The 19,384-nt window shown below is 41.8% G+C and overlaps 1 protein-coding gene across 1 annotated transcript; it reads left to right on the forward strand.

The window, feature by feature from the left end:
* The first annotated feature begins 511 nt into the window (after positions 1–511).
* On the forward strand, positions 512–18,350 carry LOC118396305 (junctional adhesion molecule A-like). Its single transcript, XM_035790415.2, has 10 exons — positions 512–784; positions 7,721–7,780; positions 7,988–8,104; positions 8,299–8,439; positions 9,123–9,325; positions 10,160–10,262; positions 12,814–12,921; positions 14,724–14,736; positions 14,998–15,055; positions 15,659–18,350. Exons 1-10 carry the CDS (start codon positions 736–738, stop codon positions 15,692–15,694), a joined length of 888 nt encoding a protein of 295 aa, XP_035646308.1. The 5' UTR covers positions 512–735; the 3' UTR covers positions 15,695–18,350.
* Positions 18,351–19,384: the final 1,034 nt, after the last annotated feature.

A 19,384-nucleotide genomic window follows, 5' to 3' on the forward strand; every position in this document is an offset into this window, starting at 1 on the left:
CATTGGTGTCCTGTATCAGTTGTTATTGGAGTCACTGAGCAAATAATGAATATGATGGTTCTTTGTGTATTCTAAGTTTGTTTTATTTTTGATTCCATCATATTTCCAAAATTTGACAAACTATTCTATTAAGTTAATATCACCCTCAGCATCTAATATTATTTTGTGTTATAGGTTAATTTGTTGTAATTTCTATTACATTCATGTGAAAGAGATATGTGCTCATTTACAGAGGGACACTGTAAATCGTCTACACTGAAAATGAAAACAACTAACATTATTCACAATCTCACTATCATGAGTGGACTATGTACCTTGTATTCAGCTGTGATGATTGAGATGTTCGTTTTAAATACCACATAGGCGTTTATATAGGCTCATACTTCAAATACTGTATGTCACTATAATGAATATACTGTAAAATACTAATCAAGTGAAACCGGTTATTGAAATAAACCAATAGACTGCTTTATATTGACATACGTCACGTAGGTAATGGGTTGCGTCACAGTTTCGACGGAATACCTATCATACTTTTCTACAGGAGCAGTCGGTCGGTGCGGAAGGGCGTAGAGTTCTTGTTCGTCGAAAGAATATATTTCAAACCGAGTGGGCCAACGTGTCAACAATTACTGAATTGCACTTTGATTGCTGAAATAATCGAATAGTTTTTTATTACCGAAATCGGACACATCGCTGGCTTTTAAAACAAAGGCTTCAGGTGTTGGGGCTGAAATGTTTGTCAGCGGCTTGGTTTCGGTGTTTTTATTCTTTCATGCAACAGGTGAGTGCTCCTTCTGTCGATCTAAACTCCACATGACTTTAAACTAGCCCTGCGTTTATACTATTCTACGTGTCAATGTAGTGTTTATTGGATTAGTAAGATATGCACTTGATTGCTGTATATTTTATAAACTTGCACTTTAGGCCCACAGGTAGGCACAGGTCATAGATCAGTTTAACCAACCCAAAATAAGAAAACAACATAATTAACAGACCTGGGATCAGTAGGGGCTTGCCTTGGCTAAGTCTTTGTACACAGTTCTTAAACTAGGAAACAATAGATCTACAATGATTCACATACATCTGACTAGCTATTAAAAATATAACCATGTCAGACCATTACTAGGTGGGCTCTCAAGTGAAGTCTTAAGGCGCTGCATCTCGTCACTACAGGTGTCACTACAGACCCTGAATTGATACCAGGCTGTATCACAGTGGTCGAAGGCACTGCGACCCAGTGCTAGAGGTGTAACTACAAACCCTGGTTTGATTCCAAGCTGTATCACAACTGTCTGTGATTGAGAGTCCCATAGGGCGGTGCACAATTGGCCCAGGGTCCTCCGGGTTAATGTTTGGTCCGGGGAGGCCATCATTGTAAATAAGAATTTGTTCTTAACTGACTTGCCTAGTTAAATAAATAGACGTAAAAAAAATACTCTGTTTCAGCTGGCTGAGGGACGTTATTAGATAGGTTTGGCATAGCACAGAGAATTTCCAACCAAACCTTATTTTGCCAATACTTCCTGACTTGAAAGACAACCAATGTCTTTCTAAACGTCCATGTCTAGTTGCAGGTGGTTATTTTGAATTTAGAAAATTAAATCACTCCATGAAGTAATCTGACAATGTGTACGCCATCTTGACTATTTCAAGTCTTTGATTTTGTTGGGCACCGGTCCATTGCCCGTGATGTGATCGGCCAACAGTGGTGAGAGAGGAGCGCCCTTCTCAAATCGAACAGTAATCTGCGATGATCGGTCATGTTGTTAACATGATGCATTCTCCGGAAACATCTATTTTCTGTAAAATACAGTGCTTTCAGAAAGTATTCAGACCTCTTGACTTTTTCCACATTTTGTTACGCTACAGCCTTATTCTAAAACGGATTTAAAAATAAAAAAATCTCCAGCAATCCACACATGATACCCTATAATGAAAAAGCGAAACAGGATTTTAGAATTTTTTGCAAATGTATTAAAAACAAAAAAAGATGATTTACGTAATTATTTAGAACCTTTCCTATGAGACATGAAATTGAGCTCAGGTGCACCCTGTTTCCATTGATCATCCTTGAGATGTTTATACAACTTGATTGGAGTCCACCTGTGGTAAATTCTATTGATCGGACATGATTTGTAAAGGCACACACCTGTCTATATAAGGTCCCTCAGTTGACAGTGCATGTCAGAGCAAAAACCAAGCCATGAGGTCAAAGGAATTGTCCGTAAGAGCTCCGAAACGGGATTGTGTCCAGTCCCAGATCTGGTGAAGGGTACCAAAGCATTTATGCAGCATTGAAGGTCCACAAGAACCCAGTGGCCTCCATCATTCTTAAATGGAATAAGTTTTGAACCACCAAGACCACCTAGAGCTGGCTGCCCGGCCAAACTGAGAAATCGGGGGAGAAGGGCCTTGGTCAGCGAGATGACCAAGACCCTGATGGTCACTCTGACAGAGCTCTAGAGTCCCTCTGTGGAGATGGGAGAACCTTCCAGAAGGACAACCATCTCTGCAGCACTGCACCAATCAGGCCTTTATGGTAGTGGCCAGATGGGAGCCACTCCTCAGTAAAAGGCACATAACAGCCCGCTTGGAGTTTGCCAAAAGGTACTGAGTAAAAGGTCTGAATACTTATGTAAATGTGATATTTCAGTTTTTTTTATTGTGTGTGTGTGTTGTTTGATGGGGGGGACTATCGACTTTTGAATAAGGCTATAACCTAAAAAAGAATTGTGATAAGTCAAGGGGCCTGAATACTTTCTGAAGGCACTGTATGTTGGAATTGTCAAGCTAGTTTTCACTGGGAAGGCAGATGAAGTGTTTATCGAAAGCAATCACTTTTTCACGTGAAAACACAGTATCCTACTCCATTACTCCTCATGTTTATTATTTCCCTTTTGTTTTGAACCATCTTTACCGTGGGATTTGAACGGGGCACCTGGCTCAAGGCCCGGGAGGCAGCCCGGTTCCAAAACGAATGCAATCAACTTTCACCCTGTGCAAAACACGCTTAGATGATTTGAATCCCCTCATTGATGGAGACCGGTGGGTGCCCACCCCAAAGTGCGGCATGTCATGACCCTGACCTGTCTCAATCAATGAGAGAAGGTCTGAAATGGACAAGGTGTCGGCGTACACATCGTTTGGATTACATCAGGGGAGCAAAACATTTTAAGTTATTAACTGAGCATTTTCTAAGTTCAAACAAACCCCCTGCAACTAGACATGGACATTTAGAAGACATTGGTTGTCTTCCAAGTCGGAAATTGAGGAACTATCGTCTAGTTAAGGTTGGTCACAAATTCTCTGCTACGCCAAACAGTACTCGGGGATGAAAGTAGATTTAATTTCATCCAGATACAGGGACCTGCACATGCTTTTTTAAAATACTTTGTGGGGCCTAAGCGTCGAGTTACATATAGAATCCCTAATAATTTAATGTGATCTCTGTGGGCCTAATAATACAGATGTCATCTAACTTTTAAAATGTATGTGCCTATCTTTTTTTTTTTTATGTGGCATAAACACAACCAGTCATGATGTTTTCATCTGATTGTAAAACAATTACTTCAAAAGGCTCATGTTGGCACATTACTCAGGGACAGCAGGAAGATTTTATCGACACTGTGTGGGGGGGAACAAATTATTTTCAGCCTTGTTTAGATTTTTTCTCTGCTTATACTTTGACATTTGGTAGGCTTTGTTCGTCAACTTGTCTATAATTAGAATGCATGCAGCTTCTCTTCTGTCATTACTTGAAGCTCTTCTAGAATACTAAATAAAGCCTTGCTCACCAGAATGTAATAAACCAATAGAATGATCAATGCAGGGCCTCCCGAGTGGCGCAGTGGTCTAAGCTATGCCACTAGAGATTTTTGGTTGGAGTCCAGGCTCTGTCGCAGCCGGCCGCGACCGGGAGACCCATGGGGCGGCGCACAATTGGCCCAGCGTCGTCCGGGCCATCGAACACTAGCGACTCCTGTGGCGGGCCGGGCACAGTGCACGCTGACACTGTCGCCAGGTGCACGGTGTTTCCTCCCGACGCATTGATATGGCCGGCTTCCGGGTAAAGTGGGCAATGTGTCAAGAAGCAGTGCGGCTTGGTTGGGTCGTGTTTCGGAGGACGCACGGCTCTCAACCTTCGCCTCTCCCGAGTCCGTCTGGGAGTTGCAGCGATGAGACTGTAACTACCAATTGGATACCAGGAAATTGGGGAGAAAATGTGTATTAAAAAAAAAAAGTGATCAATGCATCAACAGTCTAGTTGACAAAATGTCTCCTTCTCTCACAGAGCGAGGGTGTTTGGGGACCGGTTTCAAGAAAATTAAAAGCTGTGAAAATGATCCAACATGTTTTGTCTTGGATACATATTTTATGTGGTTAACAATTAAATACTGTCGGCTTTTGTCACTGAAAGAAATTGCACATCTATGCTACACGACACAGTCCCGAAGTGCGCGTCCTTATTCTCAAAGCTGCTGAAAGAAATGAATCCCATTTCATGTTCCAGTGACAAAATGACCATTTGATCTATCATATTTCTGCAGGAGTTAATTTACTCATAGGCTACATGTGTGGTGTACAGTCAGTGTCCAGACTTCAGTTAGTGTTCCAACTATTAGACTACTCCACTTTAAAATAACTCCATCATCCATAACATGCCATTTGATAAATGCAAAGAGACATCACTTACAAAACATCAGTGTTATGAATGACATTCGTGATTGTCATTCCTTAGGGGGACACGTCTTGTAACCTCAATTTGTGCCTACACTGCTGTGCGTCTCGGTCTCGGCCACTCCTCTCTGCCACATTTCAGTGTTATCACTGAATAAACACGTTGACCTGCTTGAAGTCAATGTCAGAGCCATAATAGGGCTTCATACATTTTTAAACTAATTTGTTGATTATATCGGTAGAGGAAACAACCCATTCATCTGAGTTTGAATCTGACCGTAATTCTTCCCCTCTCTCTATGGTGAATCACTGTCATATCCTAGCAGAATAACTGTGTGTTATTCTCCACTGCTGACCTGCTGGTAGGAGGACTGTTTGGTCTGGGAGGAGTGGCTCTGGGTCAGAGAGATACCAGGGGTGGAACGAGGCTGGACCTCTTCCTGGGCCTGTGGGGGGATGGAAGGGGAGGAGAATTGAGTTGAGAAATTGCCCGATTTCACAGTAGGACCTTGGTGATATGAACATGTTGGGAATGTAGGTAGTTTAGAATGTCCTTGAAATTCACTTAAAAATAACATCAAACCATATATATAGATTGCACAACATGCGCTTCCTAATCACTTCCAGTAATCACCAGGTTGTGTGTGTGTGTGCGTGTGCGCCCGTTCATTCATTATGTCTTGCAACCCTTTTCCCATTTTTAAGAACCAAACTAAACCAAGCAAACTAAACAAATTGGGGAGGGACCTACCTGAATTTGTCCAATATAATCTTGCTGCCGGGGCTTTCCGCTAGCAGTTGTAATGGCTGTATGGAAGCATTTTCATTGCACTATTACAATGTGTAGCTAACTTGAAAGCAGACTTGACAGGGAACAATATACTTTTCAAACGCATACAATTTCCAGAGTAGGCTCTGGTACTTTTAATGATATTACCCATTTTGTACATCGAAATTGACATTGTAGGTAATTAATCAATCACAGCCCTCCTTTAGGATTGCACATACAGCAAATCACCAGGAAATCACCGGGAGTTCGCCTTGAATCCATTTACCATTCATTTTGTTGGTGGTGCTCCTGATATTGATTCAAACTTCCGAATTAGCAGAGAGCCCACTCTGGAAATGTTATGTACTTATATTGTTTGGACAAGTATAGGTCTTTAAAATGAACCAAATCAAAAAAAGGATACTTTTGAGATTCATGTTTTAATATTTTTGTTATTTTGAGAAAATGAATGTCTGTGTTTGTATTTCAGAATCTATGCATATTCCAGATGTTAGAACACACTATAAGGAATATAATGACACCATGATGTTGTCTGTATCATGTACGGTTCACAGATCATCAAATCTTTACAAGTAGGCAGGTGTAGGTCTAAAAATGGCCTAAAATGGCCACTTTCATCATGATTGTGATACAAATGTAAAAAGCACGTCAAACAGCCTTACTCCTAATTTAAGTCTCTAGGTGAAAATGGTTTCTGGCAACCTGAGATGCCAAAAATAGTTTCTTCCTCCGCTGGTGTGGAATCGCCATTTATCTTTCTAAATATTCTCTGTTTTTTTTTTGGAGACGGTCATTTATAAGAGACAAGATTCTTCCGAATCGAGAACTAAACGTATCGGGTTTTCCACTAGCGACGGTGTGACGCTGTATGGAAGCGTTTACATCTCGGTTAGGATGTGTAGCTACTTACTTTTATTATTTATATTATTTATTATTATATTATATTATTTCAAGCTGTAGTCCGCTGTGAGTCAAGTCGGCCTAGTGATATGGTCCTTTAACAAGACACTTATGGGCCACGCTGAACTATTGGGCAGCCTTTGTGCTGTACAAAAACACTGTGATTTATAATCTTAGTTTCAAGAGTTGAGCGAAACATTTGACTGGTGTAGAAGGCCTTTAAACCTCCCAGACATCAACACAAGGGCCTCTACCTTTCCACCTGTTATCTGTGTGGTTAATGTCTCACCTTGGAAGCTCTGCCTTCCCACCCCCCGGTACTCACGTAACAAGGAAATCGATCAATGGGTTTTATCTGACTAAACCATTTCTCTAAATGGGCAAACTAAAACTCTCTTATCTCTTTGTTGTTCACACTCCCACACTTGGATATAATTTACACACTCCCACACTTGGATATAATTTACACACTCCCACACTTGGATATAATTTACACACTCCCACACTTGGATATAATTTACACACTCCCACACTTGGATATAATTTACACACTCCCACACTTGGATATAATTTACACACTCCCACACTTGGATATAATTTACACACTCCCACACTTGGATATAATTTACACACTCCCACACTTGGATATAATTTACACACTCCCACACTTGGATATAATTTACACACTCCCACACTTGGATATAATTTACACACTCCCACACTTGGATATAATTTACACACTCCCACACTTGGATATAATTTACACACTCCCACACTTGGATATAATTTACACACTCCTGTCTGTTGCTGGGACATACTTTTGGTGGTGAATGGCGTGACTGCTCAGTCGGTCTCTGGCTGGACCATAGACTCTAAATGTCTGGAGTGGACATACTGACAGTCCAGTCTATTCAAATTTAGAAAGAGGCTTTATTGACCAAATGTCCATCCAATTTCTATTAAGCGGGAAATAATCTAGTGTTGGTTTCCTACTCTGAAAGGGCCCTTCAGACTGTTTTGACCCAGTTCCACATGAAGGTTTCTGGCTCACTACAGAGGAGTGAGTCACATTTACCAGAATTTGTCAGCAGTCAGTCCACACGCTGTAGGCTTCAGGCCATTGGTTGGCAGAGCACCAGACATGCTCTTAGGGCTTTAAAATGCGATAGGGGCGGGTCATTAAAAGGTTCTTCCTAAATTCAGCAGAAACTAAACCGGTCATCTCTGAAGGTATGTGTTTCTGTTGTGGTGGTAAGACTGGAGCACTTGGTGTTTTGAATTCCAAAGATGCAGTGTCATCTCCTTCATTTCCCTGACTGCTCGCTTTACTTTTCTCTCCCCTTTCCCCAGGTGTAGAGGCCTTCATGGTTACAACCAAAAATCCAAATGTGAGGGCTAAAGAGAATGAGGGTAAGTCCTGGAGAATGGAAATGAACTCTAAATGGGCAGTTTCTAAAATAAACAAGAGCTTTCACCTGTCATTGTGTGTGTGTGTGTGTGTGTTACAAGCAAGAAATAATGTATTTTAGAAAATCTATTGTATTTATTATATGCTATTTTTTCATATTTATCCCCAAAGCAATGTAGTTAGAATAATGATCTATCTCATCTCTACAGGGGCTGATCTTTACTGTACTCCCTCGGCTGATTTTGGGGCAGATGCCAGGGTGGAGTGGAAGTTTAGGGACATGAAGGGTTCTACGACCTATGTCATTTTCGATGGGAAACCCACCTGTAAGTACACAAACTGTTCAGACTTGATTCCAAAGAAATGCATGACATATGACTTCTTGTATTCGTGTCGGGATTGCTTCTGCATTTTTCTACCATTAGGGCTAGATATAGTTCTTCACAAATTAGTTACCTGCCATAAATAATGACATTTTTTTTTATAATCGCTTGATTTTCTTGCTCTCTCTCTCTCTCAGCACATTATGAGGGCCGTGTCACCAAGTTTGATGGGATGCTGAGGTTCAGCAAGGTGACGCGCAAAGATAACGGGCAGTATCAATGTGAGGTGTCGAACAAACAGTATGTTGGGGATGTCAACGTGAATCTCACTGTTTTGGGTAAGGAGAGTCTTATCATCTAACTGTTGTGCAACAAATCTATAATTTCCGGTTAATTAACCAATAAGGCCTGAGGGGGTGTGGTATATGGCCAATATACCACGGCTATGGGCCGTTCTTACATACGATGCAAGGCGGAGTGCCTGGACACAGCCCTTAGCCGTGTTATATTGGCCATATATCACAAACCGCCGAGGTGCCTTATTGATATTATAAACTAGTTACCAACATAATGAGAGCAGTAAATCAATGTTTTGTCATACCGATGGTAAACGGTCTGATATACCATGGCTTTCAGCCAATTAGCATTCAGGGCTAGAACCACCCAGTTTATAATTATTATTGTTATAGAACAGAGCTAGACACTGCTTTTGAAGGATTATTTGTGGGACTGCATTCATCCCAGTGTGAGAAACTGAGAAACCATTTCATGTTGCCACGATGCTATGACAATATGAGTGAATTGATTCGTCATACCACGGCCATAAGATGTAAATATTATTTTATCAAATAAAAGAGTACTTTATTAATTGATGATTGCACCAGCCAATATAAATACACAATAAAAACACACAGACCATAAGAACAGCAACTAGCTGGTTGCTGAGTCACTAAAACAGGTTAGTGCCTCTCTGCTCTCACTCTCTGCTGCCTCTCACTACCTCTCTTACATCCTCCTGCAGTACCTCCATCCGTGCCCATGTGTAGGATCCCTACCTCTGTGACGACGGGGCATCGCGTGCTACTGTCCTGTCATGATGCAGAGGGGTCTCCTTCCCCCACCTACAAGTGGTATAAGGACAAGACCCCTCTTCCTGAGAACCCCAGCCAGTTCCCTGCCTACAAGAACTACACCTACAAGATCAATCCTCTCAATGGCAACCTGGTCAGTGGTGCGGAATACACCTCACCTGGATCATATTCATTAGGGCACACTGTAGCAAACCGTTTTGCAATGGACAACAAAAACAATATGTTTTGGGGGAGGAGCCTAATTAGTACAACCCAGATCCCAGATGTGTTTGTGCCGAATGGTCAACTCGGCAGGCTAAAGGAGTCATCATGCTTCAGTTCGGCTAGCGCCTAGCCAAACTCAGCTCGGCGAAACTAACAAGTGTGCTTGCATACTCCCTTAAAAAAACTTTGCTTGAAAAACGTAAAAAAAGCGGCAATAGTAGTTTTTCCATCTTGAGACGCCTCAAAATAGTCAAATTTAATCTGATAACTCAAGACATCTGTCATTAATTTGGACGTTTTTGGCGAGGAGATCTTAGTCGTGCGATTTTACATCTTGCTAATATTTTTGGTGCAGTATTAAAGAAATGTGGATTTATTATTTTAGTTGAATGACAACAAACACTTAATTGAAGAATCTCTACTGTTGACCAATCACCGACGAAGGGGAGTTGACTTTGGCTGAGGGCTTTGGCTGAGGGCTTTGGCTGAGGGTTTTGGCTGAGGGTTTTGGCTGAGGACTTTGGCTTGCCTAGAGAAAAAATGTTGTGCGAACAAACAACCAAGAAAAAGAAAACAACTTGCCGAAGACCAAAATGTTGTCATATGCACAAACTGTTACAAACTGTTTTGGCTGGGAAGCATGCGAATGCCCTTAACACAACAGTACTGTTTGGCAACTTCACCTCTCTCTCTCTCTCATTTCAGTTGTTCAACTTGTATTTTAAATCAGTGATTTGTAAACATCTCCATATCTCTGCTGCAGGAGTTTCCCTCTGCTTTGGTGATAGATACAGGAGACTACAGCTGTGAAGCTATGAACGATGCCGGCCCTGTTCAACGCTGTCAAGCTGTGAGGATGGAAGTCCGTAAGTGCCCTTTGCTTTCTATGGGGGGAAAGCCCATTGCAGACTAGCCTGGGCTAAACCGGGGATAAGAATAAACATTTGACCAAAATTAAAAGAAATATAGAATTGTTCAACTAACTTATTGGGCCATCAACTCGATGTAAAACACTATGGTTTGGTTGAAAGCTCACTGACAAATAAAAAATATCTATAGGAAGGCGATAAAGGAAAGTGTTTCATGCACACTGAAATATAGGTCATAGGCAAGGCTCTAAAGTACGACCGGTCGCATATGCTCCTAAATATTTTACTGTGCGGTTTGGAATGTTTAGCTCGTAGAAAACAAATCGACCAGATATAATTGTTTTAATGATTAGGCTTCACAGTACCACTGTTTCTGAGTGCCCGAGAGAGAGAGAGAGAAAAGCAAGCAGTGTTTGCACCATTACATCAGAGATAACCGCTTGTCTCTAGCCTAAACCGTTCAAAGTTTGACCATATTACCAGCGTTAGGTTTCTCCCCTTCTTCGGCGCATTGGCTGGACGCATCTCAATTGACTGGGTGCATTTTACATTCAGAAACGGGCTGTTTAGTCCTCCGGCCTGTTCAGGTCTCCAGACTGCGACCATTTAGTCACATTTTGACACCCTTTGACTTGGCTGTGCGAGGGAATATTTTTATTGGTCACATCGGTGCGAGCTGCACATTCTACATGGTCACTTCACTCAAAACGTCGTTTTTGTAAAACCATGATTTGGTCAAACAGTATAGTACATTATCCTCATGATTCCTGTAATAAAAGCCTCCCTGACCCTGTACATGTTTTGATGTGGCATGGTGTGTCACGTGAGCCACTCTCTCCCCTTTCCCGGGGGGAAAAAAAGTGTCCTGATTTTGAATAACATTTGAATATCCAGTTGCTTGGAAAACACAGCTGTCATGGTTGGGAGTGAGGAGGTTCTCCGGTTTCTGTAGGTATACTTTTGTTTACTTCTCAACACTCAATTTTGAGCTCTTAACTATTTTGCAAACAAGATATTTTCTATCCCTTTGTGATACGGAGCATGCAAAATGTGAATATGCCATTGGGAGCGCATAGGCCTCGTTGGGGCGGTAAGGCTACAACTGCAAGGTTTTTTGGGACATTACATTTTACTGTTCGATTAATACATGGCTACGAGCAGTGGGCATTATAAACTCGGCTAACAAAGAACCGTCCCTTTTTCAGGACCCGGTCTTTCAAAGATAATTAGTAAAAATCCAAATAACTTACCAGATCTTCATTGTAAAGAGTTTAAACACTGTTTCCCAGGCTTGTTCAATGAACCATAAACAATTAATGAACATGCACCTGTGGAACGGTCGTTAAGACACTAACTGTTTACAGGCGGTTGGCAATTAAGGTCACAGTTATGAAAACTTCTACTGACTGAAAAACACCGAAAGAAAGATGCCCAGGGTCCCTGCTCATCTGTGTGAATGTGCCTTCGACATGCTGCAAGGAGGCATGAGGACTGCAGATGTAGGCCAGGGCAATAAATTGCAATGTCCGTACAATGAGACGTCTAAGACAGAGCTACAGGGAGACAGGACGATTTTTTGGGGGTGTGACCAAATCATGGGCTGGTTTTTGGACAGTTGGTGCCACATGCTCATAATTTGAGTGGTAAAAAGTGCGCACTCAAAACAGGAATGGGCTCTATTCCCGGGTCTGGGGCACAGTGGGCTTGCAGGCAATCTCATTCCTCCCTCATGGGACAGTCTCATTCTGGACCCTCCAGCATGACCATATTCCTGTGCGGGAAGACAGTGGGCTCTCTCATTCCCGGGGACTGCCAGGACAGTGGGTTCAGGTGCCTTGGTGGAAATGTGGGGTAACATCTCACAGCAAGAACTGGCAAATCTGGTGCAGTCCATGAGGAGGAGATGCACTGCAGTACTTATTGCAGCTGGTGGCCGGGACAGTGGGGTCTATTCCCGGGACTGCCAGGACAGTGGGTTCTATTCCCGGGACAGTGGGGTCTATTCCCGGGACTGTCAGGACAGTGGGTTCTATTTCCGGGACTGCCAGGATAGTGGGTTCTATTTCCGGGACAGTGGGTCTATTCCCGGGACTACCAGGATAGTGGGGGAAATGTTAGTGTGGAGCCCTGCTGCTGCAGCAGATTCACACGTGACCTGTAAATCTGAAATGTTGCCATGCTGGGTGGGGCTGGTAGTGATGTTGCCAAACAACCTTTTGAAATCATAAACAGTGCTAGTTGGTGCTGGTGCTAGTTGTTACACACACTGTTTTCATCAATCAAATCCATCAAATGTATTTCTAAAGCCTTTTTTCATCAGCGGTTTGGTCTAAATGTATTGTTTGCTCTTTTCTTTATTGCATACGGAACTCACATATTGCTTTTCCACACGAGGACCATAGTGTTCAACTGAACCTGAGATATTGAAACTATTTCACTCTCCCATTTAGACTTTGTCGTTTAGAAATGTGAGCCAGTGTAACACATCTCATTTCCCTCCCACTTTCTATAATGCTCTCTCTCTCTCTCTCTCTCTCTCTCTCTCTAGGCAACATCAACACTGGAGGTATTGTTGCTGGGGTGATCGTGGCTCTCCTGGCCCTGGCCCTGCTGTGCTTCGGATTGTGGTACGCCCACCGCAAAGGATACATGCCCAGTGAGTTTATATCCCCTATTCACCCTAAGGACTCCTCATCCTGTATTAAGAAAGTGTCTTGTAGGAATGCTGATCTAGAATCCAATTGGCCTTTTAGATGATAATGAATTAGATCAAGCTGATCCTAACGGTTATAGGCTTATTTCTATGTTGTCCTGTTTATCAAGTGTTTGAAAAACGTGTCAATAATCAACTGACTGGCTTTCTTGATGTCTGTTGTATTCTCTCTGGTATGGAATCTGGTTTCCGCTCAGGTTATGGATGTGTCATTGCGTCCTTATAGGTCCTCAATGATGTCACCATTGCCCTTGATTCTAAGCAATACTGTGCTGCTATTTTTATTGACTTTGCCAAAGCTTTTGATACGGTAGACCATTCCATTCCTGTGGGTCGGCTAAGGAGTATTGGTGTCTCTGAGGTTTCTTTGGCCTGATTTGCTAAATACCTCTCTCAAAGAGTGCAGTGTATAAAGTCAGACAATCTGCTGTCTCAGCCACTGCTTGTCACCAAGGGAGTACCCCAAGACTGAATTCTAGGCCCCACGCTCTTCTCAATTTACATCAACAACATAGCTCAGGCAGTATGAAGCTCTCTCCTCCATTTATATGCAGATGATACAGTCTTATACTCAGCTGGCCCCTCTCCGGATTTTGTGTTGAATGCTCTACAACAAAGCTTTCTTAGTGTCTCAGCACATATCAAAGCTACAGGCTAAAGTTAAATCCAGACTTGATTTCCTCTATTGTAATCGCTTCTCTTTCACCCCAGCTGCCAAACTAACCCTGATTCAGATGACAGTCCTACTCATGCTAGATTACTGAGACATAATTTATAGATCGGCAGGTAAGGGTGCTCTCGAGCGGCTAGACGTTCTTTACCATCCGGCCATCAGATTTGCCACCAATGCTCCTTATAGGACACCACTGCACTCTATACTCCTCTGTAAACTGGTCATCTCTGTATACCCGTCACAAGACCTACTGGTTGATGGCTATTTATAAAACACTCTTAGTTAGGCATCACTCCCCCCTATTTGAGATATCTACTGCAGCCCTCATCCTCCACATACAACACTCGTTCTGCCAGTCACATTCTGTTAAAGGTCCCCAAAGCACACACATCAATGGGTTGCTCCTCATTTCAGTTCGCTGTCGCTAGCAACTGGAACGAGCTGCAACAAACACTCAAACTGGACAGTTTTATCGCTGTCTCTTCATTCAAAGACTCAATCATGGACACTCTTACTGACAGTTGTAGCTGCTTTGTGTGATGTATTCTTGTATCTACCTTCTTGACCTTTGTGCTGTTCACTGTGTCCAATAGTGTTTGTACCATGTTTTGTGCTGCTACCATGTTGTGTTGCTACCATCTTGTCATGTTGTGTTGCTACCATGTTGTGTTGCTACCATCTTGTCATGTTGTGTTGCTACCATGTTGTGTTGCTACCATGCTGTGTTGTCATGTGTTGCTGCCTTGCTATGTTGTTGTCTTTGGTCTCTTTATGTAGTGTTGTCTCGTTGTGATGTGTGTTTTTGTCTTATATTGGTTTTTTTAATATCCCAGGCCCCGTCCCCGCAGGAGACCTTTTTGGCAGGCCGTCATCGTAAATAAGAACTGACTTGCCTAGTTAAATGAAAATATGACATGGACAGAGGGAACCTGATCCGTGATCTATACTCCTACTTTAAGACACTATAAATACAGGGCCAGATCAGGGACTGATAACTTCATAATGTCTCTAACCTTCAAATGTCACATTTGTCTCACTATTTATACATTGTTTTTTCTTTTTGCCCTTACAGAAAAGAGTGAAAGGTAACTGATTACTTTCTATCTGCGATATCTTCTTGTTAATGCATGATTTAGCAGATTGGTTTTGCAGTGCCAGAGTTGAGGGCTTACACTACTTTGGGGGTTTTTCAATTGTGTTATGTGTACAGTTTGCATCCACGTTTTATGATGACATTTCCTTGCACATCTTCCAAACAGTTGATAATACAACAGTATGGTACACTGTAAAGAAGTTGATAGATATACAGATGTTTCTGCTGGCTTCATATGTTGTTTCTCTTGCAGCAAACCCAAACCCTCAGTGGTCTACCAGCCAACATCGGAGTCCGGCGATGAGGAAGATGTTAGTTTCATCTGTATTTTCCCACTTGTTACAAGTCTGAGGCTTTTGTCTTTTTGGCCTTTTCATTTCAGGAGTATTTCTTCCGTCTTATGTTTGTATGGTTTTCGCAAACAGAAAATGTTATTGAAAAGAACAGACAATAGTATTTGTCTATTTAGGAGGAACTCTCGGCTGCTGAAAATCGTTTGTGTATGCTTAGTTCTCCTCTCGGGTTTGCTCTCATAGGGAAATTCCATTTTCGATAAACAAAGCCCTTTGCATCCCGAGATCATTATTGTGATCGTGGTGTGTTATATGGTTTGGTTGTCAGGGAAATGATTTTTACTGAGTTCCCTTTCCTGTAATGTGTAATATATGGCATTCAGCAGATTATTTTATCCAAAGTGACTTAGTCATGTGTGCAGAAATGTTACTTACGGGTGCTTTTCGTGAATGGAACCCATTATCCTGCCGTTGCAAGCCGTGATCTATCAACTGAGTTACAGAGGACCACATGCAGCACCACCTCTAAAGAGTTAATTGTTGCTGTCCTTTTCATCTTTTGTATTTCAGTGAAAAGGTGTAGCCTCGTTTCGTAACCGCAATCTTCTGTGTCTGTTTCAGGGGGAATTCAGACAGAAGTCTTCTTTCGTGGTATAGCCAGGGCGTGCAACACATGTCCCGGATATACCCAGGAGTCTACAGCAACTAGTGACTATGGGTGCGTCCCAATAACATCTCCCCTTTCTCCTGAAGTGTGCTGTCGTTCACTCCTTCCTACACATCTCAAAGCATTGGGTTGTTGGAGGCATGGGTTAGTGGGTGTTTCCACCGTATTTCTTCTACCAGTGAAGGGAAGTGAACAAGTGCACACTTTGGGGGTAGAAGAGATAATTGGGACATAGCCTATATATGACAATACCACTGCCCCTTATACCTGCTCACTGTGGATAGGTGTGAATTGGTGTGGTTTGATTTTTAACATTTTTATTCCATATGTTTCTAAAAACAACATGAATGTTTGAATATTTCTCTAACTGGCAGTTACCTACATCTGTACTGTTTTGTGGTGACTGTATAGATTTGTAAAAAATACTTCCGCTTATACTTCATATTTTTCAAGTGCCTCCGCTCTGTGAAATAAATCTCGCATTCAAGGAAATGTAATGGGGGGGGCTGGAAATGAATTGATGAAATCTTAAAGAACACTGGCCATTCATTTTCTAATCCTATTACTACATGCCTTGTTTTCTTTTATGGATTTTCCCATATTGCAAAATATTCCCTACAGAGTGCGCTACTCTGGACCAGGGCTCGTACAGTAGTGCATTGTGTAGGGTATTTGGTGCAGTTGTGGTACACATACCTTGTGTGTTACGTCTACTTTAAATCCATGCTTTCAGTGAGTTGTAATGTGAAATGTTTTGTTTACGATAGATACAGACATGTGTTTGGCATTGTGTTAGTATTAGAATCAAACTCCATTGTGTTGTTATTGCATCTGTAGCTGGTCCCAGATCTGTTTGTGCTGTCATGACAACTCATGAGGAGTTGTCAAGACACCAGGAACAGACTGGCAACCAGGCTTGTTGAGCTGCACATGGTCTCTTTCGTTGTAAGTTTGATCAGGTTCAGCATTCCAAAGAAATGATATTGTGCTCACAGAAAAATCACACAAGGTGATGAATTCGAGTCAGGTTTAAGCAATATACAGTACCAGTCAAAAGTTTGGACACCACTCATTCAAGGGTTTTTCTTTATTTTGACTGTTTTCTACATAGTATAATAATAGTGACGACATCAAAACTATGAAACAACACATGGAATCATGTAGTAACCAAAAAAATGTTAAACAAATCTAAATATATTTTATAATTGACATTCTTCAAAGTAGCCACCCTTTGCCTTGATGACAGCCTTGCACACGCTTGGCATTCTCTCAACCAGCTTCACCTGGAGTGCTTTTCCAACAGTCTTAAAGGAGTTCCCACATATACTGAGCACTTGTTAGCGGCTTTTCCTTCAGTCTGCAGTCCAACTCATCCCAAACCATCTCAATTGGGTTAAAGTCGGGTGATTGTGGAGGCCAGGTTATCTGATACAGCACTCGTCACTCTCCTTCTTGGTCAAGAGCCCTTACACAGCCTGGAGGTGTGGTGGGTCATTATCCTGTTGAAAAACAATGATAGTGCCACTAAGCGCAAACCAGATGGGTTGGCGTATGGCTGCAGAATGCTATGGTAGCCATGCTGGTTAAGTGTGCCTTGAATTCTAAATAAATCACAGTGTCAGCAGCAAAGCACCACCACAACGGTGGAAACCACACATGTGGGGATCATTTGTTCACCTACTCTGCATCTCACAAAGATAAAGTGGTTGGAAAAAATATCTCAAATTTGGACTCATCAGATCAAATGTCCATTGCTCGTGTTTCTTTGCCCAATCAAGTCTCTTCTTCTTATTGGTGTTCTTTTTAGTAGTGGTTTCTTTGCAGCAATTCAACCATGAAGGCCTGATTCTCCTCTGATGAGATGTGTTTGTTACTTGAGCCTTGAAGTATTTATTTGGACTGCAATTTCTGAGGCTGGTAACACTAACTTATCCTCTGCAGCAGAGGTAACTTAGGGTCTTCGTTTCCTGAGGAAGACCCTTCATGAGAGCCAGTTTCATCATAGTGATGTTTTTTGCGACTGCACTTGAAGAAACGTTCTTATTCCGCATTGAATTACTTTCATGTCTTAATGGAATGATGGACTGTTGTTTCTCTGCTTATTTGAGCTGTTCTTGCCATAATATGGACTTGGTCTTTTACCAAATAGGGCTATCGTCTGTATACCACCCCTACCTTGTCACAACACAACTGATTGGCTCTAATGCATTAATTAGAAATTCCACAAATACATTTTTAAGAAGGTTAAAAATGAAGTGAAATGCCTTCCAGGTGACCAACTTATGAATCTGGTTGAGAGAACGCCAATAGTGTGCAAAGGGTACTTTGAGGAATTTGAAATATAGCACTTATTTGGTTACTACATGATTCCATCTGTGTTATTTGATAGTTGTCTTCACTATTATTCTACAATGTAGAAAATAGTAAAAAATAAAGAACCTTGGAATGAATAGTTGTCAACTTTTGACTGGTACTGTGTATTTCTGAGAATTTTGAGCTTGACACGTTACATAATATGTAGATTAGCATAATGCTTACACGGAGGACATTGTCTCTGAAAGACTCATTTCGTAATACAATTGCGCTTTCCATATATTGACTGTGCATAATATTATTTAATAATAAAATGTTATTTGTTGACGTTAACATTTTCATCTTACATTCTTCTTGTAGCATCCGTACACGCACACACACACCAGATGACTCTCTGTCATTCACAATAATCGGTTTGTCCGAGATCTTGATTATTGAAAGACACACTTGCAAACAAAACCATGCATTGTATTCACTGTTAAGTTTTGTAGGGCTGATTAGGAAGGTGTGGCCTAAGTAGGACTGAAATGCCAATGTAATGGTAAGAGGGTTAAGATGGCAGCTAAAGAACATCTTTACACCAAAGTCACCCCACAGAGGCAGTGCCAGAACCGACCGGGCACTGTGAAACATTGGGGACAGTCTGGACGTGCTGCTGTCCATGGGATTCACCAAGACCAGGACGTGAGTATCTGATCTCACGTCTACTGCTGCCATCCGTTTGACCACTTTCCCTAGCTAATACTGTCTATTTTTTTAGACGAGACTAAGCTGCGCATCTGCATAGCAATATTGTTCCATAAAGGTGTTAAATGATCAAAGATGTACAAACTCTCCCACTTTCGGTAGAATGACATGAAATGTTTATAGAGCTTCTAATTTAGGTGACGAAAGGTAACTTCTATCCACACGTTTATATTATAAAAACTTCCACCATGTTTCTTGGCTGTTAGCTACACTCTCCGCAATCTACTCATTCCCATATGCACTGCAACGATTGACAACTATGGCCGCACGCGACATAGGGTCACCACCATGCCGGTGCACTCCTGCCAAGCCTTAGCACGCACCACCATCCTGGGCTGCAGGGAAGTCATCAAACTCCCAAGCACCTGCCAAATTCAGACATATGCCCACAGACCCATTTAGGAGATGACTCTAATGTCATGTTAGACAGATCAACCATCCACCTTGGACAGGTCTTGAACTCCTTCAATAACAAATCATCATTATGAGATGATAGTGGCAGATTATAAGCGGTTCATACATGCTCAGGTTCAGTCTTACAATGCCTTAAACTGCACACATGTATTATACCTGCAGGCTTTAAGTAAACTGTTACAATTTCAGAATTTTATGGCAATTAA

The sequence above is a fragment of the Oncorhynchus keta genome, chromosome 17 (genome assembly GCF_023373465.1).
Source record: "Oncorhynchus keta strain PuntledgeMale-10-30-2019 chromosome 17, Oket_V2, whole genome shotgun sequence".
NCBI lineage: Eukaryota > Metazoa > Chordata > Actinopteri > Salmoniformes > Salmonidae > Oncorhynchus > Oncorhynchus keta.